This window comes from Chlorocebus sabaeus, chromosome 11, assembly GCF_047675955.1.
Source record: "Chlorocebus sabaeus isolate Y175 chromosome 11, mChlSab1.0.hap1, whole genome shotgun sequence".
Lineage (NCBI taxonomy): Eukaryota > Metazoa > Chordata > Mammalia > Primates > Cercopithecidae > Chlorocebus > Chlorocebus sabaeus.
The window spans coordinates 78,016,837-78,043,743 of NC_132914.1; the positions used below are offsets into that span (position 1 = coordinate 78,016,837).

Genomic DNA, 26,907 nt, shown 5'->3' on the forward strand with positions numbered 1-26,907 from the left:
AGATCAAATCTTGTGCACTACATCTACAGATTTTGACTTCAGGATCTCAAGTCTCATGCTTTGGTTCTTATTCAAATTTATATTCTTAAAGCTTAAGATATGCTATGTATTTACACGGTTGTTGTTGATAATTGGCACCTCTATAAATAGAAAACATGACTTCTCTTGAGAAGTGATTTGGTGTCACTGAAGGGCAAGGTCAATAATTTACATTTCAGAGTAAGGTTGGCTGTGACAAAATTAGTAACTAATGATTTTGTATCTATGAGAGTAGAGAAAGAAGCCCAAGGAGGAAAGGCCTATGATCAAATGTGATGCATTTGCAAATTTATTGAAACAGCCCATGCCTCCTGGCTGAACTTAGAAAGATGTGGCTCTAATACCACAATTGCCGAGACTCATTTCCCATATCTGAGACTCAGCAACCAACATTTGAGTTAAAGTTTGGTTATCTCACATGAACCTGTCAGTAATCACATGTGGCTTATAACATGTCATCTGATTGCCATCTGTATCAGTGTCTTCTTTTTTTGAGAATATAATTAAAAACAGAACAAGATAAAAATCCATTATGGAAAATTGTATAAACCCTTTAGACTTGCACTTGGCTTGCATTTCCCTAGGTATACTCATGTAGCTGTGGCATATTAACATTCCAACCTTGCTTTAGGCTAGTGCCAACAGTCTGCAGACCAGCATAAATAAGTTAGAAGAATGTTCCTCCCAAGTTAGGCTTAAATTGAATCATTGGCTTTTCACTAATGTTTAAAGCAATAACTGGTAATTGGGCTTGGTGAGTGCCACAAAACATAAATGATGCTTTTTTGGACCAGCACAGGATTTCAAGACAAACACTCTATTCATTTGAGAAAAACCACACATTTCTCAGCTAGAACAGAAGACGGATCATTGCTTGGTTTACATATTCTGCTTTTGTATATTAAGGCAAAATGTTGCAAAAGGAAACATGGAGAGATGCATCTGGAAGTTTGGTGAAAGGCTGTTTAATAATAATATACAGCAACAATGTTGTGTAATTGTGGAAGCCTAAGTCTTATCTTTTAATGCTGTATTTATCATTTCTCTTTTTTTTATCCTAATTACTATTAGGAAAGGTAGACAGGACAGGTGTTGTTACATCAGTCCTGCAGATATAAAGACACCAAAAATTCCAGTGACTTGTCCATAATCAACCCACCAATGACAAAGATCCAATTGCCTCTGAAATTAGAGTATTTAATGGGGGATTTTATTGTGTCTTGAAGATAAACAAAAAGCAGAGGGAATGACTTAAACTGGGTAGAGAGTCTAACTCTATAGGGAGATGAAATTATAAGAAAGAAAAGACTATTATCTGATTTAAAGGAAAAAATTTATAGTTATTGGGTATTTAAAAGGTATCCAGCATAATGGCAGACAATGTTACATACTTTCTCTTATTTAATCTTTGGATTAAACCTGTGAGAAAGATATTGCTATTTTTGCTTTACATATGACAAAATAGAGTCTCAAAGAGTAAATAAACATATTATGGTTAGAATAACCTTAACTCCTGAGAAACCGTAAGAACTTGAGATTGAATGAGTCCCTTTTGGAATGTTGAAAATATCAATTGACAATAAAGTAAAAGTTTGTAATTTTCATTAAATATGATGACAGAAAAAAAGGAAAATTGCTCTGAAGTTGTTTTCATATGCAATATCCTAGTCAAGTGATTCAAGGGTATAGAAAGAAAATTTCAATACAAAAAATAATAAGTTAACAGGAAAAAAGTAGAATACATTTCATTTCATAGTGAACAGCCTCAGGATGTATTAGAAACTCTTGGCATATCATCAGATTTCAGAACTGATTTCAGATTCCTAATGCACTTAGAGTAAAATGAAAACTTTTGGGTACCAACCTTAAAACTCCATTGGTTGGCTCCCAATCAGTTCTTCAGCCTCATCTTACCCTACTGTTTATAATTTAGTCACTTTGTTCTTTCAGCCACTCCTACATGGCAAGTCATGGACTTCCTTATCTCAAGACCTTCACACAAGCTCTTTCTTATGGTAACAGACTCTTCTCCTTAATCTCAGTTTAAATGTCACCCTTGAAAGAGGCCATTTCTACCACTATTAAAAGTAGCTCCTAGCATGGTGGCTCAATGTCTGTAATCCCAGCAGTTTGCAAGGCCAAGGCTGGTGGATTGCTTGAGCTCAGGAGTTTGAGACCAGTTTGGGCAACATAGTGAAAGCCTGTTTCTATCAAAAATACAACAACTAGCGGGCATGGTGGCATGTGCCTGTGGTCCCAGCCACTCGGGAGGTTGAGGTGGGAGGATTGCTTGAGTCTGGGAGGCAGAGGTTGCAGTGAGCCAAGATCATGCCACTGCACTCCAGCCTGGGCCACAGAATGAGACCCTGTCTCAATCAATCAATCAATCAATCAATCAATCAATATTTTAAAAGTAGCTTCTCTTATTCCATTACATGGCTCTTTGTTTTCTTCTTTCCCCTCTGTAACACTTGTCACAGTGTTTAATTATGAGGCAGTGTTTTAATTATGAGGCAGTGTTTTATTCTGAAGTATTAATTCATGTTCTTTGTGTATTTCCCCTCCCATTCTGCTTCCTTCAGCGCACACCTTAGGAGCAAAAAAGGACTAAAAAATATCTGAAGGTCTTTGCTATGCAGGAGAATGTTTTGGCTGAATGTTTTCACGTACTTTTTTTTTTTTTTTTTTTCCTCATCAAAGACCAGGCAAGATAGGGGGTGGGGAAAGAAGGAAGAGGAGTCTGAATGGCTTTATTGACTGGATAGGCAGAAGTAGGAGAAAAGTCTGAAAGTGTAAAGGGAAGAAAGAACTTGCATTGTCAGAACCAGGAGTAGAGTGAAAAATATTCAGTGTGTGCTGTTTTGAGACTAGAAAACCAACGTGCCCGTGGTCTGTGGACAACAGGTCCCATTCCATAGCCCTGTACACTTGTAAGCACTCTAGATTTATGATATTTACACACTGTAGAGGGCTGGATAATTTCCCAAAGATATTAATATCAAGTCCTATTCCCCAGAACCTGTAAATGTTACCTTTTATAGAAAAAGGGTCTTTTCAGTTACAATTAGGTTAAGGATCTTGAGATGAGGCGATTACCCTGCATTATCTCAGTGGACCCTAAGAACTCACAAGTATCCTTATAGAGGGAGCTGGGAGATTTGGCGCAGAGAAGGTAATAACGTTACCATGGAGACAGAGATTGGAATGAGGTGGCCACAAATCAAAGAATGCTGCAGTCACCAGAAGCTGGAGGGAGCAAGGAACAGATTCCCCAATAGCACCTCTAGAGGGAGCACAGCCCTGTTGATGCCTTGGTTTGGAGCCAGTGGAACTGATTTGGGATTTTTGGCTTCCAGGGCTGTGAGATAATACATTTCTGTTGTTTAAAAACCACCGTGTGTGGTAATTTGTTATAGCGGCCATAGGAAACTAATACGCACATACTGGAGTTAAAAAGCCTGTTACTGTTACCAGTGTGATCCTGACCAAAATGACTGGGAGCATTTCCCTTAGGCTGGGATAACTGGTGAATATGTTACATTTATATGTATGTATTTATCATCATCATCATCATCATCATCATCATCATCATCATGTTTTTACTCTCTACCAGATTATAACCCTTTCTGTTTTGTTTACTACTCCATATCCAGGACTTAGCTCAGTAACTGGCACATAATAATTGCTCTACAAATAATTATTGAATGAAAGAAAAGCATTGCTAAAATAACAGCACAAATAGAAGGAAAACACAAACAACAAATGGTAAAAATAACTATGAGAAAGACTACACCAGTAACTAAACTGAATAGTCAAATACCCATTACCAGCAATCTAAATAGGGATTTAGGTCAGTCTGATCCCATGTGTGGGAATGCTTCCCTCACTTAGAGACTTGTTCTTTTGCACCGACTAACTGAGTGTGTTCTGGCACCCGATACACTATTAGCACAATCTCATCGATGCTCAAAGCTCAAGTTGGTCTATGAAGGAATGAGAGACCTGGTGCCCATTCTTGCAGGCTGAAATCACCAGGTGGGAATGTAGCTGTTCTAACCTGTGAATTATAGTTACCTGTGCCATTGGGATAGCACGGTATTTCCCTGTTCTGCTTTTTAAATTAAAAGATCTCTTACTGTGAGCCAACTCAGAATGAACAGGAGTAGAATACTGCCTGCTGAGTGTTGCAAAATATACCAGATCATGCTGCACTGTTTGTGCTCTTCTGAAAGTGACTGGGCTAAAACAACATAACTGTACTGCTCTTGGCTTCTTCACAAATGTGAATGCAGTGTCACAAGATGTCATGCCGAGAATAAAAATTTTCAGCACTTAACTGAAATTTCAGCTTGCACTCATATTTAATTATAACCCAAATAGTCCCCCACTCAGCTTCTGAGAAAGGTAAAGCATCTGCTAATGACTTCTAGGAAGAGAGAGATTGTGAGAATAGCTTTGCTTGAGGCCTCTTAGCTGGAATTAAGCTGGGGATCTCTGCGCCCGGCCTATAGGGGAACTGAAGACTGAGGTTCTGTCTTTCCCCTCTTCATGCAAGCATCTGCTCGCCTCTAAGGGCCAAGTGGCTTTAGAGAGTGCTTGTGGACCAGGGCTGTTCAGTCAGCCGGGAATGCAAAGTGCCTGGTGCAAAGTGGAATGATGCAGGTATGGAACAATTCAAACACATTCAAACCTAACTCTTCACACATGTGCAGTGGTGAATTAGAGTACTGAGCCATTTGAATCACAGTAAATTCCTTTTCAAAACATTACTATCTTTAGAAGTGGTTTTTAACTTTTTAAAGGTCAAAGTCTCTTATGAGTAGTTAGGACAAACAACTGATCTCTCGCCACCAAAAATTTACTTATGCAAACCCATAAAGGCCAAGAAACCTTGATCTTTTCTACATCGTACATGAAAGTACTAATGTATTAATGGCTGAGATATTTACCTTTACATTATGATTAATAAGGGCAGACTGCCTGAGTTGGAATCTCCAGTTCTGCCATTTAGTAGCTGTAGGAGCTTGGGCAAGTTGCTTGATCTCTCTCTTCCTCAGTTTCTTCATTTGTAAAATGGGACTGATAATAATGACAACTACCAATGAGGATCATTATGGGTAAATAATGAATTCATTATGTAAAGTGCTTACAGCAGTCGCTGGCATTTAACAAATATTTATAGAGCTTTGACTATATATATGGACTGTTCTAAGAATGGGGATAAGGCAATGAATACAAATTACTACCATCATCGGAACGTGCATTTTATTGCGGAACTTAAATCTTGCAGTGTAGTTCATAGCAATTAAAAAAACTTTTCGTTTATGTTTTCTCTTTGTTCCGACAATAGATAAATAAGATCTTAATACAGATTTTCCCTCTGGGATGCTGTAGCTTCACAGAGCTTGAATCTACAGTTCTAATTTTTATTTCATCTTCATCCCACACCTGACAGCCATTCTGCATAAGTAATTTGGGCTGTGAGTACTTACCTTCAACTTGGCATAGGTATTTATAAGATGGAAAAAAAGCCAGACAGCAGGAAAACAATTTATTCTGTCTTATCCCTAAACTTTTATTCACTCATCTGTTATGCTTAAAAATCAATTAGCAATCTGTATACACTGTCAAGACAATTTTATTTAGTTTTAACTGTAGAGCTAGGTAAATTCAGCCGCAATTTTCCCACCATTGGTGCTCTAAGATAGTGTTTGCATTTCAGAAGCAAATGAGGGCTTCTTTTCAGTATGACATATTTTTTTAAGTCCTCATGCTTATATTTTATCTTTCTGTCCTTTTCTTTCCTGTTCCTCACCTGCCTGTCTCCTATCAGTACCAGTAGAATATCATCTTTTGGACTTTCTTGCTTTATTCAAAAAAAATTAAATAATTATAGATTTAAGGGAAGTTGAAAAATAATGTACAGGGACATCACATGCATCCTTTGCCCAGCTTTCCCCAATATTCACATCATACAAAACCATATTAAACCAACAAATTGGAATTGGTACAACTCAGAGAGCTTACTCAGATTTCAATGGGATTTGTTTTTAACATAACCAGTTATTATGTTTGGTAAGCATCAGTTATGATTGCAGTAAAGGTTGAAATCCACTTTCTCGTGTGTGCATGCACACGTGTGTGTGTGTGTATTTGGATGTGAGTTCATGTGTGCTTTTGTGTGTATCCACTGGGTTGTGTGTGTGACAGAGGGACAGAGAAAGAGAGGGACGAAACACTCCTGGCCCTACTCTTTCATGAGACTGTGTTTCTGAGGAACAAATGAGAGAACCTAATGTAAATATCATTAAAAACTATAAAGTACAAATAAAACATATATTGTGTTAGATTTCTCATCTTTCCATTCAGAAAAAATGTCTTATGAATAGAGTACACAGAGCATAGGTAGAGCCTACTCATCTACCTCAGAGTGTAAGGTAGCGCGTGTGTGTTCAGGGGAGGGTTATATGGTACTCTCAGCAAAATCCTATTGGAAGACATAGAATCACATAGTCACAGACTTAGAAGGGACTTTGGGGCCAATCGTTCAAACTCTCTACACGGTACTCATATTTTGAAATACTCTCATCAGGTGGTCTCCTAATCTCTGATTAAAACTTCAAATGATGGGCACATTCTGCCTTATGATTCAGTCTTCTGCCATTTAGAGAGCTCTAAGTGTTTAAAAGCTCTTTATTAAAATAAGATGACTTCCCCATGACTTTAAACACTGGTCTTGGTTCTGCCATCTGGTACCCCACACAATGGATGACAGCTGGAGACAGTCATCATTCCCCTAAATATTCTCTTCTCCACCCTAAAAAACTCAAGTCCTTCTTTAACAAGTTCCTCATGTACAAGGTTGCTCATCTCTGGATGAGCTTATTTTTCTTTGCAAGGATGGAATGAGGATCAGAGCACAATAGGGTGTGAGCTTAAGCCCAGGAGGTAGAGGTTGCAGTGAACTGAGATCATACCACCACACTCCAGCCTGGGCTACAGAGTGAGACCATGAGAAAGGAAGAAAGGAAGAAAGGAAGGAAGGAAGGAAGAAAAGAAAAGAAAAGAAAAGAAAAGAAAAGAAAGAAAGAAAGAAAGAAAGAAAGAAAGAAAGAAAGAAAGAAAGAAAGAAAGAAAGAAAGAGAAAGAAAAAAAAGAGAAAGAAAGAAAAGAGAGAAAGAGAAAGAAAGAAAGAAAGAAAGAAAGAAAGAAAGAGAGAGAGAAAGAAAGGCACTCTCAAGAGCTGGACCAGTCTCTTTCTGTGTTCTATATAAGATATTTATATCATAGCCCCTATAATCACATTATTTTTTGCCCCCCTCCCTCAACTTGCTTTATATTCCTCTTGAAATCAACATTGAAATTCCCTAATATTTTTTTCCCCAGGCTTTGATATTTAGCTATTCCTCCCTGTTTCTACATATATGTAGCTAGTTTTTTTGGGGCACAGGAGCAGGATTCTTATTAAAATAGGCCTATTGTACCATTCTATTGAGACTTTTATATCCTGACTCTATCACTAAATATATTTACTGTTGCCACTGGCTCCAAGGGTTGTTGGCTGCAACCCTTATAAACAGTCCTTGAGTCCTCTCTCAAAATTGCAGAGAAAAGCCCAGAGTTCTAGAATTGGATTAACTATTATTTGTGTGACTATGAACAAGTCACTGGGTCATGAAGTCTCTTATTTATGCCCAAGGTCATGAAGTCTCCTGAGCATAAAAGGGTGAAAAGGAGATCATTAGAAAGGTATAAATTCTTACTGTAACATTTTGACCTCCTATTAATGTTAAATTTTAATTCAGCATTCAGCTGTAAGGTTTCACTGAGGACTGACATAAGAAGTAGCCATACACCAAAGGCGTCTGTGTTTTGTGTGGAATTGTATTAGGTGATTCAATGTCTCATTTGTAACATTCCCATGGGAAATTTCTCTTGGTGCCTAGCGATAGAAAAATTTTTCTCTCCCAGTAATTGCTGAGTTGACATGAGTTTCCATCTGTTGTGACTTCTAAGAAGCTAGGAGGAAAAAATCAATTGTTCAATTGCTGTATTTTGTCTTTATTTTTATTTATTGATTTTCCCCCCTTTCCATCACACTTTATAACCTAACATTCCATGTTAATAGTTCTGTGTGTGTGTATATATATATAAAATTATATACATATATATGTATATAATTATATATCTATTTAAGCGGACCCATGACACATCCTTTTTCTAAATGCAGGCAAAATATAAAATTAGACAAACAATCAAAGATAAGCAGGACATCACATCAGCTGTCTTTTCAGATGTTTAAATGTCCATGGAATAATTTCTTTACTTTTTAAATAGGGCAGAAATTTTTTTCAGGGAACTTATACTAAAGTAGTTAAGGTTTGCTTTAGCCCTCCAAAGCACTTCCTTTCAAAATTTCTCAGTTTAGAATGGCATGTTCTGAAAATCTTCCACATTTAGTCTCCTGAAATGGCACCTTATTTAAAGGCAGAAATACAAATCATTCAATCATTTGCTAATCTTTTCTTTTTTATGGCCTTTCCATTACAGAGTATTTTTTTTTTTCATTAAATATTGTTACCTGCCTAGAATTATTTACACTGATAAAACCTCTGGGCTCAGTGACTGTTAGAAGCCCAGAGTTCTAGAATTGGATTAACTATTATTTGTGTGACTATGAACAAGTCACTGGGTCATGAAGTCAATTTACAGAAAATTGCTTTTTGATGAACACCTGGTCAATATTAGGCATTGTTAAAGAGCATATAACTTACTTTTAAACAGTATAATATAGTTAGTTTATAATATATAGTTTGACTCTATGAATGTGTAATACTTAAACCTTCAAATTTAGGAGCTTAATAAACCAGTCTAGGGTAGTTAGCCAGCATTATATTGGAAAAGTAATACTCTAGAGGTGGCCACTATACGAGTAGCTATTGCACCTACTTCAGTGAAAAAATGATGCTTTACTTATTAGCAAGAATATGTCAGAAATATATTTTCTTTGGTGAAATTAGTGGCCCATTAACTAAGCAAGGTAAATGTTATAAATGGAACTTAATTGGTAAAATGAGAGATTTAAATATATGTGGGATATTACAATCTTTGAGACATTCCTCACCTTTGCATGAAGAGGATATAAAAATCTTAGGGAGGCCCATGGCCAGGATTAATGACCAAAGTTTGATCACTAAACTACCCTATTTTCAGCTGTCAGTCTAATAGGATTTCTGATTGTCTGATGTTGAATATAAGGGTAACAAAAGTTGTCTAATTTCTAAGGTTATGATTAGAACACCTAAATGGACAGAGACCTGGGGTTTTATCAAATTTATGGAAGGGGTTGTGACTCGAACACTGCCTTCTTGCTAATAAATGTTTGCTAACATATACCTATATATGTAGCAGAATTTGCCATAAGACTTACTTTTAACCTAACTAGCAAAAGCAGTATCACTGGGAGGTTGTTAATCCTCACCAACGTCAACCTTCACCAGTAGCCACATTTACCTGTCAAAGGTTTGTATGAGCAAATTAACACAGGATAGCTCTTAACAGACATTTTGCCTCATTTTATTCTTCATCAGAGTCCTTTCAAATTAGTTACTATTCCCTTTTTTCATATAAGGGAATTCAAGTTTAGGAGATACTAATCCATAATCATATGACTATTGAGTGGTAGAACCTTATGTGTTTGATTCCAGATAAGGTAACTGCCACCTCCCAGGTATATCAAAACATCATTGCAAGGAATGGGTAAGTAATTATGATATGCTTACAGTGTGTTCCCTGCAAATGTTTATGTTAAACAAAGTCTGTTTAGCTCCCTTATAAGAAAGTTCAAAGTCAACCATGTATTAAATTTATTATATATATTTATTGTTACTTTACACAATTATAATTACTGTTAATATGTTTTGAGTTTTTAAACTTTTTATACTGTTTTTAAATCTATACCTTTTTGATTTATATAATCTATTCAGAGAAATTGCAAGTTCATACTCTGGGGCATAAGCCTCTGTGTGACACAATTGTGTGACCTAGTTCTAGAGTCCTCTACCAGAAAGTTAGACTCTGAAATTATCACTTGAAACATGATTTGAAAAAGTCACAGTTATCTGAAGGTCAATAAAAAGCTTATCTCAAAACATTATTACATAGAAAAAACTAAATAGTTATTGGAATGCTGAAGTGATATAAAATATTCATGGGTTGAGAATTTTGATATACATTAGAGGACAGCAGAGTTGAAGGAATAGTTTTGGGTTCCATGAAACTACTAGTCAGTCTAAAAATAGAAAACAAATGAATAAAATTCAATATATGAATACAGAAGAATTTAATTACACAGTTACCAATAAAATATCATGTTCCAATTGCATTTGATTTTGGATATTGTGTTCCAAGAATAAATCAATCTGGTCGCAAATAACTGAAACCTAGTTTATATATTAAAATCTTTAAGTTCTTAGAAAAAAGATCTTAGGTTAATAAAAGGTAACATTGAGAAGTTTCTGTTTATATTTCTGAAATGTATGCTTTTAGGTAATTTATGTTTAATATAAGTGGAAGTTATAGGGAGAAAATTGTTCATTTCATAGGAAGCGATTTCTTTAGCAACCCCTTATCACAAGTGGAAGTGGTGGCATCCAGAGAATATAAGTTATGAGAAAATGTATATTCATACTTTTACTTTAAAATGTTACATATTTTAATTTACTCTAATTTCATTTAAAAACGAAAGCATATATTATGAATAGGTAATTTAATCAAACTCTTTTTTGGAGAAAGGCTAATATGTTTTTATTATACTATAGCTGTAGATCTGGCTTTAATAATTTTGGGGCCAGGCATGGTTGCTCACGCCAGTAATTCCAGCACTTTGGGAGGCCGAGGCGGGCGGATCACGAGATCAGGAGATTGAGACCATCCTGGCTAACATGGTGAAACTCCATCTCTACTAAAAATACAAGTATTAGCTGGGCATGGTGGTGGGCACCTGTAGTCCCAGCTACTTGGGAGGCTGAGGCAGAAGAATGGCGTGAACCTGGGAGCTTGCAGTGAGCTGAGATGGTGCCACTGCTCTCCAGCCTGGGTGACAGAGCGAGACTCCGTCTCAAAAAAAAAAAAAAAAAAAGAATTTTGAGTGCGTTAGCCTTTTTCATATGTGTTATTATTATATAAACGTTAAAATTACCCTTCCTCTGTAATTAAAATGAAAAACCCACACACGTTACAAAGTAAGGAGTTATGTCTTTATTCTTAAAACGTATGTATATGCTTATAGTAACTCAGGATAAAAAGTATCTCGAAATTACTTTGTTCTTGTAAATGTTACTTGGAGTATTATGGGAAGAAAGTCTGCTAGTTGGATTAATTTCCTGGGATGTTTTTTCAACTCGTTGATATTTATCATAACTGAACATAATGAAATGAGACATAAAAATTATATTACAGCTTTTATAGGTTTAATATCCATCAATGTTTAGAAAGCTGGTTAGACATAAAATTAATATTTGTTCTAGGATTTCAACGTTGACTTCAGTAATAGCAGAGGAAAAAAAAAATAGCGTGCTTAAGGAGAAAATCTCTGGTTATTTTATAAACATACCACGCCGTTCACTGATAGCAGCTGGTCTCCTCTTTTGAGGCCTCCGTGTCTTTCAGCGACCCCTCCAGGAATGATGCGAGAGATATAAATGGGGGAATTTTGCTCCTTTCCTCCCATCACGTTAAAACCAAGGCCTTCATCAGTCTTTGGCAGTTCAACTACTCGAGGGTGGGAGTGGCCTTCGCTAGCTGCAAAAGCTGCAACTGTTGCCTGAAAAAAAAAAAAAGACAGTCTTTTGGTAATAAAATGAGGGAAATAAGGCTAATCATATGCTTTGCAGTGGGTAGCTCAGGCAACTTCTCATATTTTTATAGTATTCTCCTGTGAAAGAAAGAACACAAAAAGCAGAGGCCTTTCTTCATTTAGATGCCATCTAGGATTTCTTTCTTTGGTAAAGTCCCACTCATCTATTTCCAGCTTCCTAAGGCTTATCTGGTATGACAAAATTTTCCTGTCTTCATAAAAATCCTTTCCAGTTACCTTGGTTAGATGCAATTCTTCCTATTCCTGGAGTCCAAATAACTTTGTTGTATGTATTATCTATATTATAATTGTTTTATACATATGTTGACTATGAGCACCTTAAGAGCAGAGATGGTGTCTTGCAGTCTTTTGTATGACACACAGTCTAATCTGGTGCTTGTACATAAAAGTTCATAAGTTTTTTTTTTTTTAATAAATTGAAAAGCACTTATATGTATACAGACTTTTGAATACATATGTAATCTTGCTATTGCCAACCCAAAAGTTTAGCAAATTTAACTTTTTTAAAAAATTAAGGATGCCTTAAAGAGAATGAAAACTAAAATAAAATAATAGATTCAAACAGATTATTGTTAGTTTATACCAATATTCCTTACTATTATTCCATACTGAGAAATCTTATCAGGAACAGGATTTTGCTTCCTATATTATACATTAATATTTCAATTATTATAACAAAATAGGCAATATGAATAGTCAATGGTGTTATGCCTAGATATACAAAATACCATTTAATATGGACATAATATGTTTTAAAATTCATGTACTGATTTCATTAAATGAGTTAAAGAAAACAACTTACCATTAGTTCCCTCTAACCCCATAGAAATAAAATTGTTATTTTATCCTTTAGGTAGTTTCTCTCAAGAAATGATTCCCTGCCTGCTTATTTTTCACTTTTATTAATTCACCTTGACCACAGTTGATTAGATGCCTACTATAAAGTGACTTACTCAACACTGTGAAAATATTTATTCCCAACAACTGTACATTCTTTTCCACACACAGCATTATCACATCAATTTAGCATTACGCTACTGTCTGCATTTAGTGAAACGTAGTGAATGACATGAAAACAATGGCTTGTTTTTAGCTACATGCATTTGCTCATGCAAACCTCGTTGTCATGCATAGATTTTAATGGCTGACATGGATGCAATGCAGACAGCCCAGAAACAACCAGAAAATACTGTGCTATTGCAACATTATGCTGCTATCCTGCTGTTCTACATGAATAAGAAATGAGAATGGTAAAACACTACACAATTCACTTTCCCCTTAATTAAACCACGTAGGGATCATTTTTCTGTGTGTGTTCCACTTCAGTACAAGCAAAGCATGACATAATGATAATAACACCCTTTTTTTCCCCTGAGTTTAAACAAAACAAAACAAAACAAAGCAAAAAAACCTTACAAATCTACAGTGTTCAGTTACAGAGTAAAAACTAAAAACTCAAGAGAGAAACTAAACAAGCGTTGATGTAACACAAAGGAATTAAATGGAAAATTCTAATCATTTTCAATGGTTATTTCTTATACATTATTAGAAAAATAAAGTATTTTTAAAAGCAAGTCATGTTTCTATTATAACATTTGTGTGTTTGTAAAAGAAGAGCTGCATCAGTGATTTTAGTTTAAAATTGGTATTTCCTAATGGCCTATTTTCCTGATAATTTCACCATCCTCTTGGTATAACATTTCCATTAGTAGGGTCTCTACAATCTCTGGATTTGAGTTTTTAAAGGGCAGATGTGTTCACTACCACGAAAGGTGACAGGCCTTTTCTATAGGTCAATGCCACACCCTTTCAGCAAGTTACCCACTGCTTAGCTGAATACGTAGAAGTATCCTAGATCAGTGGGTGTCAGGTGAATTCTTTTCCTGTCTAATTGAAATCAAATCTTTAGACCGGTGCAAATAAATCTTCATGCACTGAATACAAGACAGGTTCTTTCAGATCAGAAGAATGTGTCAGAAAATCATATAGTATTTCCCACAGTGAACCAGTAGATTTGCTTGTGCCAAATGGACATTAAGTGAGTTTAATGAAATCATTCTCCTTTCTTAAGCTACAGAAGCAGCAGAAACGTTCAATTTTCCATTAGGATTTTTACCTGAGAAGTAGTACTGGTTCTAGACTCTGGGCTGCCACTGATGTCTAAATTCTCTTACAGTGTACACACGAGAATACCTGAAACACACACGCGCACAATCAATTACTAGATAACTGGAGTCAAGTATATTTTTAAAGTTACTCAAGCCTTACCTTTGCTGTTGCCCTCGCACGGAATTCGGGACAGCCATTAACAGTTATCGTTTCATGCATATATTGATACACCTAAAATGTTCACATAAAAAGAAGAATGTGTAAGAACATTAAGAAAAATAATTCTTTTATTGCAGAAAGAAAATTACATTTTCATTATAGGAAAAAACTTCTCTATCACAAAATAAAATAGGTCTGATGATTAGGAATGTACCTAATAGCACTCCTTAAACAGAAGATATTATTACCCATTGTGATTTTAGATACAATTACAGAAATCATTAAAATGTAGTAGAAAAAAATTGTTTCTTGTAAACTGCCAGGGATGGGATTATAAAATCTTTATATCCATGGTAAAAATAAATTGCTTAATCTTAAACAAAGTACAGAAAAAAACCTTAAAGGATACCTTGAGGAAAATGTTTGGAAAAAAGTAACAAAGTTAAATGTGTTGGACTATATGTTCATTTTGGATTTAAATAGTAAACATAAAAATTTATTCCATAATGCATAGCAATAAAAGTCCATTTGGTACTAGGCTAGAGTATTTTTGGGGAGTGATCCATTAGCTATTTCAGTAAAAAAGGAAAGGGAAAAACTGCAATTGAAGGTTTAAAGGGTTTTTTTTCTTCCTTTCTATTAATCTTATTTTACATGCTTAAGTCAAAAATGAAATAAGTGAATTCAACATTTGATTAATTCACCCATTCAACAACTATTTATTGAGGGTCTGGGACTAATCTCTTCCCTACATTTTTGACTGGCTCATAATTTCTCAGATACATTTGGTTGAAGCTCCACTAAGGCTGACTCATCTTTCCCAGGTGACATGGTTAGAAGGTAATTGACAGAGTAGTCTGTACTAAAAAGGGAACAGTGCAATTCAGAATCTAACTTTTAGCTCTGAATCTCCACCTAAGAATTATGAGGCATTCAATTTCTATGGGAAATCTGAATGGGGACAGGAACAAATTTCCAGAAGATCATTTGTGGAATCTGAGATATGTTACTGCAAATTCTCCAGGTTACCTGAACAGCTGCTAAACATACTTCCAGGTTATTTCCTTGGAAATGCATTATTTTATTTCATAGAGACAGCCTTTCCAAAAATAAATTCTGCTCATTTGCTCTAATAGCCCATTTCAGAGGAGGATTTTCCCTGCCCTGCTTCTCTTGTAATAAACTCTCTCAAATCTGACCCTTCATTCCACCCTAGCTCATTACCTCTCGCTGAAAGCATTGCATTAGTGTCTTAATTGGGTCTCCCTGTCATCAAACAATACACACTTTGGTGATCATCAAGTACCTACCCGACCATGTCCCTACTGTGCTCTTGGCTGTCTGCTGCCCTTACTGCAAAGGTGATTAGGGCAAATACCTACAGGAGTCAAGCCACAGATAATAATGCAGAACTCAGTCTTCTCTCTAGTTCTATTTTCCTGTTTTCTTTTCTCCACTCCCACCATTCCTCAGACATACCGAACTCTCCAAGTTACCCAGGTTTCTGCAAATGCCGTTTACTCTGCTAGGAATGCCCTTCCACCTGGCAGACTCTTATTCATCCAAATTTAATATGATGATAAAAGGTCAAATTCAAATATTGTCTCCTCTATTAAATGTTTTCTGCCTCCCTCAAGCAGAGTGAGTCTCTCCTTCCATAGTTCCTGGCCATCTGAATTTGTTTGAAGTTATTTTGGTTAACATTGCCAGGGAAAGTGACTTTGCCTGCATCCAAGGATGTTTATGAAGACAATCGTTTAGCAAATAATTGGAATACTGTCATCAATTGATTAAAACAAAAGGTAATTTTGTAAGTGCTGGAGATAAAGTAAATACCTGTAACCTAATAAATATCACAAATTAAGAATAATTAGCCTTAAGATCCCAAGTTGATTTTGAATTAAAAAGTGGGATATTCAAGGATCAATACTGTGTAGTAGATAATTTCACAGACTCTGGAGATGGCTTGGAAGCAAACCCTAGCTGTGCAATTAAATTGTATGATGTTTGTCAGTTACTTACTTTCTCTGATCCTCAATTTACTCATTTTAAAAATGTGCCTTAAAATATTAAGTAACTTCTAGGTCTGTTATGAGGAATAAATAAGATAAGAACAGTTTGCCATGTGTAGTGTGTTTCCAAAAATTAGCTATCATTGCTATGCTGTTGTTGGCATTTCATGTTTCTCATCTTATTTGACCATGGATCTTTTGGGGAAAATCTCCTAGGAGGAGCAGTTCGTGAATACTCTTTACATATAATTGATCAAGGGCTGTAGTTCTCAACTGAGGACAATGTTGCCCTCCAGGAGACATCTGGCAGCATCTGGAGGCATTTTTGGTTATCATAAATGGGTAGGGGGTGGGATGCTACTGCATCTAGCATGTGCTGTCCAGGGATGCTGCTAAATTCCTACAGTGCACAGTGAAGCCTCACACAACAAAGAATTATCTGCCAAAATATCAATAGTGCTGAGATTGATAAATCCTGATCTAAGGAATTAAGCTATCCCTTTTCTTCTTATATGTAATGATTAGGAAGCTGTAAAAACACACGTGGGTAGCACTGAGTAAAGGCAATTGTAAAACATTCAATAAATATTTGTTGGAGTAAATTACCATAATTCTGGTACGTATTTCATGAGAAATCACCATGGACCAAATGTAATACTAAGCATTTTATATCTATGAGCTAAGTTAATTATCTTAACTTATGCTTTGGGCCCTCTACACACAAAGACTGAATCACAGAGGGAGGAACATACCGAAGACCACACAGCTAATTTGTTGCAGATTTGGTACAGCACCTCATCTCTATCTCCCTTCAAAATCTTTCCTCTTTCAACCATGTCAGACTTTCTTATATTAAAACAGCATCAGATCACTACTATTTTGGCAGCATCAGTGTGAACAAAAACTTGCAGGTGCTACAAGCATTTCTTTGTATTTTGAATAAAGGAATCTAGGTTTTATATAGTGGATACAATTAAACAAGTGATGGCTGCAAATATACGATGCAACAATTCTGAAACCAATAAATTCATTAGTCCAGAGTGAAATATCATTTTAATCTTCCTTTATGATGATAATATATGAAGATTCAATGGAATGAATTCAATATAATTGCCAGTCTTTTTTTTTTTTTTTCCTACAAAACACAATAGATTCTGATTAGCTGGTTTTCAAAAGTGAGCTGAAGAGGACATGATCTGGTTGTACAGTCAGATCAAATCCTGGAGATCTTAATTCTATTTCCATTAGCTGTGTCACCTTATGAACTTCCTCAGCCTCTCATTTCCTAAGGCACAAAATATATCCACGCCTGTCTTACTTTTCAAAGACAATTTTTAAAGTATTTGTAAAATTTTGAAGAAAGTTGTCATGGAAAGCTGGAGTATTTTACCAGATACTCTGAGAGAGTTCTTAAAGGGAAAAGAGAAAATAGTTATATGTCCTTTAATGAGGGGCTTATTAGTGGGACTTATAGACTCCTGAATCCTTTGGGCCCCAGAATGTATGATAAATTTCAGCTACAGCATTTGTAAGCACATTTCATTGGTAAAATGGGTTTAGTTCCTAGTGTAAGCCAAATAACTGATAGAAACTCATAAGGGTTTTACTTTATATTTTAGCATTAGTAATTTCCTAACCTCGAATAAATAGCATAGATTCAATAGCATTTTGCATGTTTAGAACTTATTCCAAGCTACTGAAAATTGAACAAGATATATTAACTTTAAAAAAGCAATAAAATTATAGTGAGTTGGTTCAGAAAGTTCATTTATTCATTTGTTCAGCTAACATTCATTTAGGAGCAATTCTAGTCAATGTGTTAGGCACCTGGGCTAAATTATGAAAGTAAAAAATAATGGTTGTTTTTAATTAATGTTTAAAACAATATTAATTTTCACTATAGAAGGGCTGTTTTCAGTTTTTTAAGTGAAAAATTTCCATTTTATTTTTCTTTGTATTTAAATGAAAATAGAATACGTTTTCTGGATGGAAATTTTATCCCTGAGAGAATAACAAGTATAAATGAAGTCCAAGCTTCACTTTAATTTTTTTACCAAGTTTACATACACAGGTCATGCAAACATTACCACAATATAAACTTTACATTGTATAGTTCTTCTTGATCTTGAAAACCCTAATTGGTACAGAAAGGTAGGTTAGGGATGACAGCCTTTATTGTGAGTTTCTCATTCTGGATCTCTTTTCTACGTGACTTTAAGTAACCTACTATCTGTGTACCTTAGTTGTCTATTATGTAAAAGACTATATTCAAAGAGGCAATCAAAGAAGATAAAGTATGTGACTTCATAAACCACAACCCATTATTCTTATTATGCTTTCATTCTAATAGCTGCTATTATTTCTATTATTACTATTATATACATACACAAGATGCAATTGGAAAAGTGCCATTAGATTTAGTTGCTTAGCCAGCAGCAAGTTTTTAAAAACCTTGAATTTAAAGCTAGATTTTGATTGTTCTTTCTTCTACTTTTATAGTAGAGGTTTATTGCCTTTTGTATTTTGATGTTATTTAAAACTTTCTGCTGAGGCAGACACTGGATGGACTCATCTCACACAATCCCCAGTTTCAATCCCCTTCTCCCAGTATTGTCTGATCATATGACACACTTCTGTCCAATGACAATTCAATCGGAAGCAGGTGAGAAGCTGTTAGGAAAGTGTTGCTCTCGTGGTGAAAGTGCTGTCTTTTCTCTATCTTCTACTTCTTGTCTTGTGTATGGATATTATCAGCTGTAGTGGTAACCTTCAACTTCAGAGAGAAGGACCAAGGAAGTGTAGGGATGTCAGTTCTGATTACATGGAACTTCTAAATGCATGCAAACACCTGCCTATCTCTGAATTTCTTATAACGAAGAAAAGCATTCCTGTTTAAGCCACTACAGTTGGACTTTCTGCTAAAAAAGTTCCTGATTGCTATATTCCTCAAGTAAATGTTACATAGAATTATGCTATCTTTAGGGTCTCTTTTCTTCTGTTCCTTCCAATTCTGAAACTTATAATTTTGCCAATCAGAAATTAGTACAAATTGGTTAATATGAGGGCCTACAAACCAAGAAGATAGCCTAAAATCATAGTAAAAAAAAAAAAAAAAAGAAAAAGAAACTTTAAAAAACACTGTTAAAAAAATGAAAAGACAAGCCAACTGGCAGAAAATGTTTGCAAAACATATATCTGATAAAAGGCCTCATATCCAGAATCTATAAAGAACTGTCAAAAGCCAAAAAGTAAACAACATAATTAAAAATGGGTCAAATATATGAACAGGTACATTATCATGGAAGATATATGGGTAGCAAATATGAAAAGATACTCAACATCATTAATCACTTGGGAAAATTCAAATTGAAACCATACTTAGACACACCTACACACTTATTAGAATGTGTAGGTTATAAAAACATACTGACAATATCTAGTGTCGGTGAGAATGTTGAAGAACTAGAATTTTGTTTCTTTTTTTGAGACGGAGTCTCACTTTGTCACCCAGACTGAAGTGCAGTGGCACTATCTCAACCACTGCAATTTCTGCCTCCCAGATTCAAGCAATTCTGCTGCCTCAGCCTCCTGAGTAGCTTACAGCCGTCCACCACCACACCCAGCTAATTTTTTTTTTTTTTTTTTTTTTTTTGGTATTTTAAATAGAGATGGGGTTTCAACATATTGTTCAGGCTCATCTCGAACTCCTGACCTCAAGTGATCCGACTGCCTTGGCTTCCCAAAGTTCTGGGATTACAGGCATGAGCCACTGTGCCCTGCTGAAGAACTAGAACTCTTGAACATTGCCAGTGGAAATACAAAATGGTACAGTCATTTGAGAAAATAGAGTAACAGTTTCCTGCTAGATTTAACCCACATTTACTGTAAGATCCACTCATCTGCTTCTAGCTATTTATCCAAGATAAATAAAAAGTTATTTATCTTGCATACAAAACAATACAAAACAAATATGGAAATACTTATAGCAACTTTACTCATAACTGGCACAAACTGAAAACAACCCAAATAACCTTCAGGTGTGAATGAATAATTAACTGGTGGTATAGCCATACAGTGGACTACTTGGCATTAAAAAGGAACAACTGGCTGGGCACAGTGGCTCACACCTATAATCTTAGCATCTTGGGAGCCTGAGGCAGGAGGATCACTTGAGCCCAGGTGTTCTAGACAAGCCTTGGCAGCATAGTGAGACCCCATCTCTACAAAATTTATTTAAAAAGGAACAACTACTCATATATACAGCAGTGTAGATGAATCTCAAATGCATGTTGCTAAGCAAAAAAAAAAAAAAAAAAAAAAAAAAAAAAAAAAAAAAAGCCAGATATTATAATGATTTTATGTGACACTGTGAAAAAGACAAAACAATAGGGACAGAAAGCAGATCAAAGGCTGCCAGAGGTTAAGGGTGAGGACCAACAGATTACCAAGTATGATGACATTTTTGGGAATGTTGGAACTGTTCTATATATTCATGATCATGTAATGATCACATGATCGTATGTGATTATTACAGCTCTTAGAACAACACACTAAAAAGTACAACTATTGCTGTCTATAAATTATACTTTGAAAGACTGACTTTTTAAAAAGCAAAAAATACTTTTTAAGACATAGGAAAGCAGGAAATATATATATATATATATTTTTTGAGATGGAGTCTTGCTCTGTTGCCCAGGCTGGAGTGCAGTGGCGTGATCTCGGCTCACTGCAAGCTCCGCCTCCCGGGTTCACACCATTCTCCTGCCTCAGCCTCCCCAGTAGCTGGGACTACAGGCGCCCGCTGCCACGCCCAGCTAATTTTTTGCATTTTTAGTAGAGACGGAGTTTCATCGTGTTAGCCAGGATGGTCTCGACCTCCTGACCTCGTAATCTGCCCGCCTCAGCCTCCCAAAGTGCTGGGATTACAGGCGTGAGCCACCGCGCCCGGCCCGAAAGCAGGAAATATTTTAAAGAGATGAAAATATTCAGAAACTTAATCATGATTTCAGAAGCTAAAAGTAGGGGTTTGAAACATAAAGACATATATATCTAAGGATGTATTTCATATAATAAAAACATGACATTCATCCTCATTCCACAAAGTTTATAAGCGTGGAAAACAGTGGATATATTTAATGGATAAGAACATCTCTTTAAAACATAGGATGCTCCAGAGATTTTGTAGTGCTTCGTTATAGAGGGGTTGGATACTAAAATGTCTAGAATTACAATTAGCATCATATAAACCCCTCTCTATCAGTGACTGGAAAAAAAAAAGTAAATGTTTCAACAAAAAAATGACATTAGACTAAGTTATCTCAAGAGGGAAAAAAGTGAAAAGACATCTAATAGGTATTATCAGAGCAAATGAAAGGCCACATGGGAAAATGATGAGGTCTAAATCTTAGCACATTGGAATGTGCATTAAGCCTTGTCAAGTGTATGGCTTTTCTTAAAAAGCAAGTAAGAATGATTTTTAATAAGAAAAAAATGTAAAAATTAAGATTAATATCCATAACTATCTATAGTTTTTCTATGGATTTCTTGATTTTTCTGATTGAGAATCTCAGATAAGAGTTGAATAAAGAAAAATTATTTGGTGTGGTATCTGACTTTAAAATATTTTAAAATCTTCATTACATTAAAAATAAAAATTTAGCTCCCCACATTCTTTTACAATTATAGGCTACCTGGGTAGTTGGACAACATTCATAATATTAAGCCATAATGTATTTATCATAATATAATAATACTGCAGGCTTCTTGAAAGCAGATTTTAGGCCAAGGGAGGTATCTAAAATGAATTTGTGGATCATTTGATTAATTGCATTCAGTAGAATGGAGTCCATGACTGCAAAATTAAGTGCCCTGATGTAAATGTGCATACTGTACTTGATATGACTAGAATAAAATAGAAATAGAGTTTAAGTCATCAACAACTTGGTCTGCTTATTTTAGGAAGTTTTGTAAAAATAACTGATTCATCTGCTAAGGAAGATATGTTTTAAAAATATCTATCTATTGTCTTTTCTCCTTTCATTTTGAAAACCCGGCAGTCACATATAAGTTTTATATATTTAAAGCTATAGCTGTCTATATAGCTTTCATATATGTTTTCTATATGCTTTTGTAACTGTGGAAAATATTGTTAAAAACTGTAGTGTTAGAATTCCTATAAACTAAAAAATTTAGGGTATGGAATTCACTGCCTGGGGCCAGCCATTTTCTGCAAAACAAAGAAAAAAGAAAAAAGAAATGGCAATGGTACAGACTGTTTACAAGTCATGTCTACTACAGTAAGATCATCATGGCTCAAATCGATCCAGTGAAAATCCAAGGACAGAATTTTCAGAATACTATCTTTCTACATTTCTCTGCAGCCATCAACTTTGATGAAAACATACCACTCCTCAGACAAGAAAAAATACTGACAGGTATAAAGAAGCAAAGGACAACATCTTTATTAGGCCGAAGTGAGTTATAAAAAAGGGCTCCACCACTAAAGCAGACATTTGATAGTATTACTGGTAAAATAAATGTGGCAAACTGGTTTTACCAGTTGACAAACTCTAGGAATAGGTCAAGGTCTTGGAGAGGAAGCATTCCTTCTAGGTTCAGTGGTAACTGTGCCGTGTGAAATACTCCGTAAGTCCTCAAACAAGGAAGAAAAACAAATGAACTCTCCAGTTTTTAGTCACAAAGGACATACAAAGGACATACAATACTTTCGTTTAGGCTGTTAGCTCCATTACTTTCATTGGTATTTTAAACCATGCTGTTGCAATGTTAAGTGCCTTTGGCTACAAAGTGCTTCCTTTTGGCACCGAAGAAGAAACTTCAGTTAACACTCATTAATATATCACTATTGTCTTCAAGAAACAAAATCAGCCTACTTCTAGAGCCTACTCTAGAGCCTACTACTACCTCTAGAACCTACTACTTCAGTCAAGATATATCTGTATCCTGACAAGATGTATCTGACAGCCAAGTTATTAATATGATGGCATTACTTATAACTAAAACAAAACAAAACAAAAACTCCACTGAATCTGACGATTGAAAACAAATGTGATACAAATGTGATACTTTGGGATTAAACATTTCTTGCCCACTGGCACACGTTTTAGCCTCTGCACATCTGCTTATTAGTTGCCCCAATATCCTTATGGAAGGAAGATCTGCCCATGTGACTGATCAGCACGCAGGAACTGTACAAGGTCATGGCTTTACTAGTAGTATTGATAGTGTCTCTCAAAGGTTGGCTGCTGTGAGATACACCTTCTCCTCTTTCTGTATCCACGTCACAAGAACTTAGGTGGGGGTACCTGCTTGGAGCCGATATAGTTAGTCTTCTCATTTTATATTCCACCTTCTAGGCCAAGCCAGGTATCTTAGATTCAAAGTGGAGTAAAACATATGGTTTACTTAGGCATCTGGGCCCAGTCTTCATTCTCCAATCTATATTTTATCAGAAAAAGCTTCACTAGAGAAGATCTGGGTGTTTTCCATGCTGATAACAAAGTGGTACTTTGTTTCCCGTTTGGTTATGGCCCTTGTACCTGGCTTCCTTTGGTAGTAATCCCTGAGAAGGAAGGACGGAATGCAGAAGAAGATTTGAGCACTACTGGGCGCCTGGATAGAATACCATCTTAATAGCACTGAAACCTCATGTCTACTTCTTACAGCCCACAAGCATATTTCTGAGCTCAGCTACATGACTCAGACATTTTGCTTCAATGTGATACATGCCATTTATGATTTGCTTTAAAGAACATTTAACTAGACTGCAGATATAGAAAAGTCAAATTGAAATTATTCATAATTTATGATCAATCTCATATCTTAAAACCAATTTCTGTGAAAATGGTATTACCAGATTGAAGAAAAATATAGTCTCAAGTTGCAAGTCATCTCCAATGCTCAGATTAGATGAAGATGAGAAGGATTCTGGACACAGTGATGGCCTTAAATATCTAACCATCTGCCTAGTCAAGTTACAAAGAAACTGGGCCTTTTTCTGAAATGATGTTTATAGATTAAGTTTAATGAGAAGGACACATGAGAAACGTCTCCAACAGTCTACCTCTTAAATGATGAGTAAAGGATGAGGAGACCCTCTAGGATGGTATACTAGAAACACTTAACAGAGAGGATTAAATGTCTCCTTGTTCCTGACAGTAAATGGCACATCCTTTTATTTGATTCTGGTTTTGTGGGAGCTCAGTAGGGAGGCATCAGGACTACAGGTACATAATATAGCACAGTCCTCAAAAGTCTCTACCAATTTTCAAATGTCCAGAAGCTATTTATATCACTTGTTTTAGGTGAATTAAAATGACTGTGCCACACACTTAATTTTCCAAAGTAAATAGAATATACTTTGCTCAAATTTATAGTTTCAGAACTAATTATTCTATTATATAAAAGCAGAATAATTAGTTGTGAAACTATGACACTGAAGAATGACTATAATTTTAAAGCTATGCTATTAACTTTTAATTTCCCTACTTATTTTTATAATTGGTTTATATTTCCTGGTGGCTCTTAATGTATATAACTTTAATAAAGTAGTTCACATTAAATAACTTGTACAAATCATTTAATAACTTCAAGGAAAAATGAGATCACAAATAACAGGCTGTTTCTACTCTAGATGGCAGGTGGCCAAGCCACCAAGAAAAATTTCTTTCTTTTTTTTTTTTTTAGTTGTTCAAATAAGAATTCCCTTAAGGCAGCTGTTCCCTGTCTTGTCCTTGTTACACAGCCAGAATCCCCTGTGACAGGAAATGCCTGAGCAAAATTTTGGGAAGATGTCATTTTCAATTAGCATAGCACCATTCAAAGTGACTAAATGATCTTTATTTGCTTATTTTGGGTAAAATTCAAACAAGGTTTGGGGATTCAAATATGCCTTAATTTTTACTGTTTGGATTATGTTGATGTGAAACTTTATGAAGGATTGCGAAGTGCTTAGATATTGGCTCAGCAGACTTGAAATTTACTAGTGTACTTAAAAGTTTGCAAGGGTTGTAAAATAAGGTTTACTTTTTATTATAAGTCTTTATCAGGTGAATATATTATCTAGGAACAATTAGGGATACATTGTCATTGTCATAGAAGTCATATCAGCTAATCAAATGAACGCTGAGGAAAAAATTTAACTCAGTGAATAAGCCAACCTGATTATTCAGTTGATTGAATTAAAATTTTTATAGCTAATAATAAGGTTGCCAGATGTAGCAATAAAAATACAGGATGCCCAATTAAATTAGAATTTCAGATAAACAATGAATAAATTTCTAGCTTAAGTGTGTTCCATATAATATTTGACACACAACTAATACTGCATCATAAATGAATTAAGGTTAAAAACAAGACTTATAGTTTGGGAGGTGAGAGATGTTAACAACAGTGAGTATAATTAGGGAGCAAACAATGTAATTTGATGATGGTAGACTCAGGTTACAAAAGATAGGAAGAGGTCCAGTTTGATGGTATGGTAAAAGATGTGGGTTAAGAAGCTTGATTTCAGACAACGTTATGTGAATCATCTTGTGATCTCTCGGAGGAGATGTTCAGTAGACAGCTGAATATGCAGGTCTAAAGCTCAGAGGGAAAATGTAGGCTATAAAATATAATTTGTGAGTTATTTCTTTGTCAGAAGAAGCCTTTGTGTATACTTTACCCTCTAGGAGAAATTGAGAATGAGAAAATGAGAGAATTTTGAGGGGCTCCAACATCTATTTATGTAATTTATAAGCCCAGCCTTAGTCATATTGAACCTATTGAGCCAAAGCATCTTTTTAAAAAAATTAAATAACTCACATGTACTCCTTTTTAAATGGATTATATTTAGGGGAAAATAAACACAATAAAACCCCAAATTTTTAAGAAGTGATTTTAAAGTAAAAGTAATTCCTATACACTATAGAAAATATGTACAATATAGATATATATAAGCAAGAAATTAAAATGATTTATAATTCCATGCCGAAGGACATGACTATTAACAATCTATCATACTTAATTTTAATCTTTTTGTTAGTTTTTTAAATCAAGCCAATCATTACATACTTTTTATAATCTAATATTTTGTTTTGTTTTCTTTATTTTTTACACTATTTGGAAATTATGACATTTGAGTACATATTAATGCTCATTCTACTTAAAGCCTCATATTACTCCAATTTGGATGCATCATAATTCATTTAATCAATTCTCTAATGATTTTGAGAAAAATCTAATTGAAAAAATCACCTCTAATGAGGTGCTTTTTTTTCTTACAAGCTGCACTGCAAGAAATAACCTTGAATATCTGTGTTTTATAAGTGTGAGAACATATCTTTACGATAAATTCACTGAAGTAAATTACTGAGTCAAAAGTATATGCATTTCCAATGTTGATAGATATTGGTATAGTGCCCCTTTGGTAGAGTTTTGACAGCCCAGTGTGTGCCAATAATAAGGGCAAGAGATGAGAGAAGAAGCAATCCACATCCCCTGTGGAGAGAAAATATGTGGCCCAAATGCCCATTAGTGGGAGAATGAATAAGCAAACTGTGGTGTATTTATATAATGGACTACTACTCAGCAATAAAAACAAATTATCTATTGACTCATGCAACAACATAGATAATCTCAAAATAATTCTTTTGAGTTAAACCAGACAAGAAAGAGCCTACATTACATAATTTTATATGTGTGTTTAAG

The 26,907-nt window shown here is 35.2% G+C and overlaps 1 protein-coding gene across 2 annotated transcripts in view; it reads right to left on the reverse strand.

Annotated features, from left to right (window-relative positions):
* Positions 1-26,907, reverse strand: part of LIN7A (lin-7 homolog A, crumbs cell polarity complex component) — a 150,652-nt gene that overhangs the window by 37,060 nt on the left and 86,685 nt on the right. For both annotated transcript variants that reach the window (XM_008004124.3, XM_037987639.2), the window contains 2 exons: positions 14,186-14,257; positions 11,654-11,863 (listed from right to left, as the gene is read on the reverse strand). In XM_008004124.3, the coding sequence (XP_008002315.1) occupies positions 11,654-11,863; positions 14,186-14,257 (282 nt within the window). The remainder of the gene's footprint in view (positions 1-11,653; positions 11,864-14,185; positions 14,258-26,907) is intronic.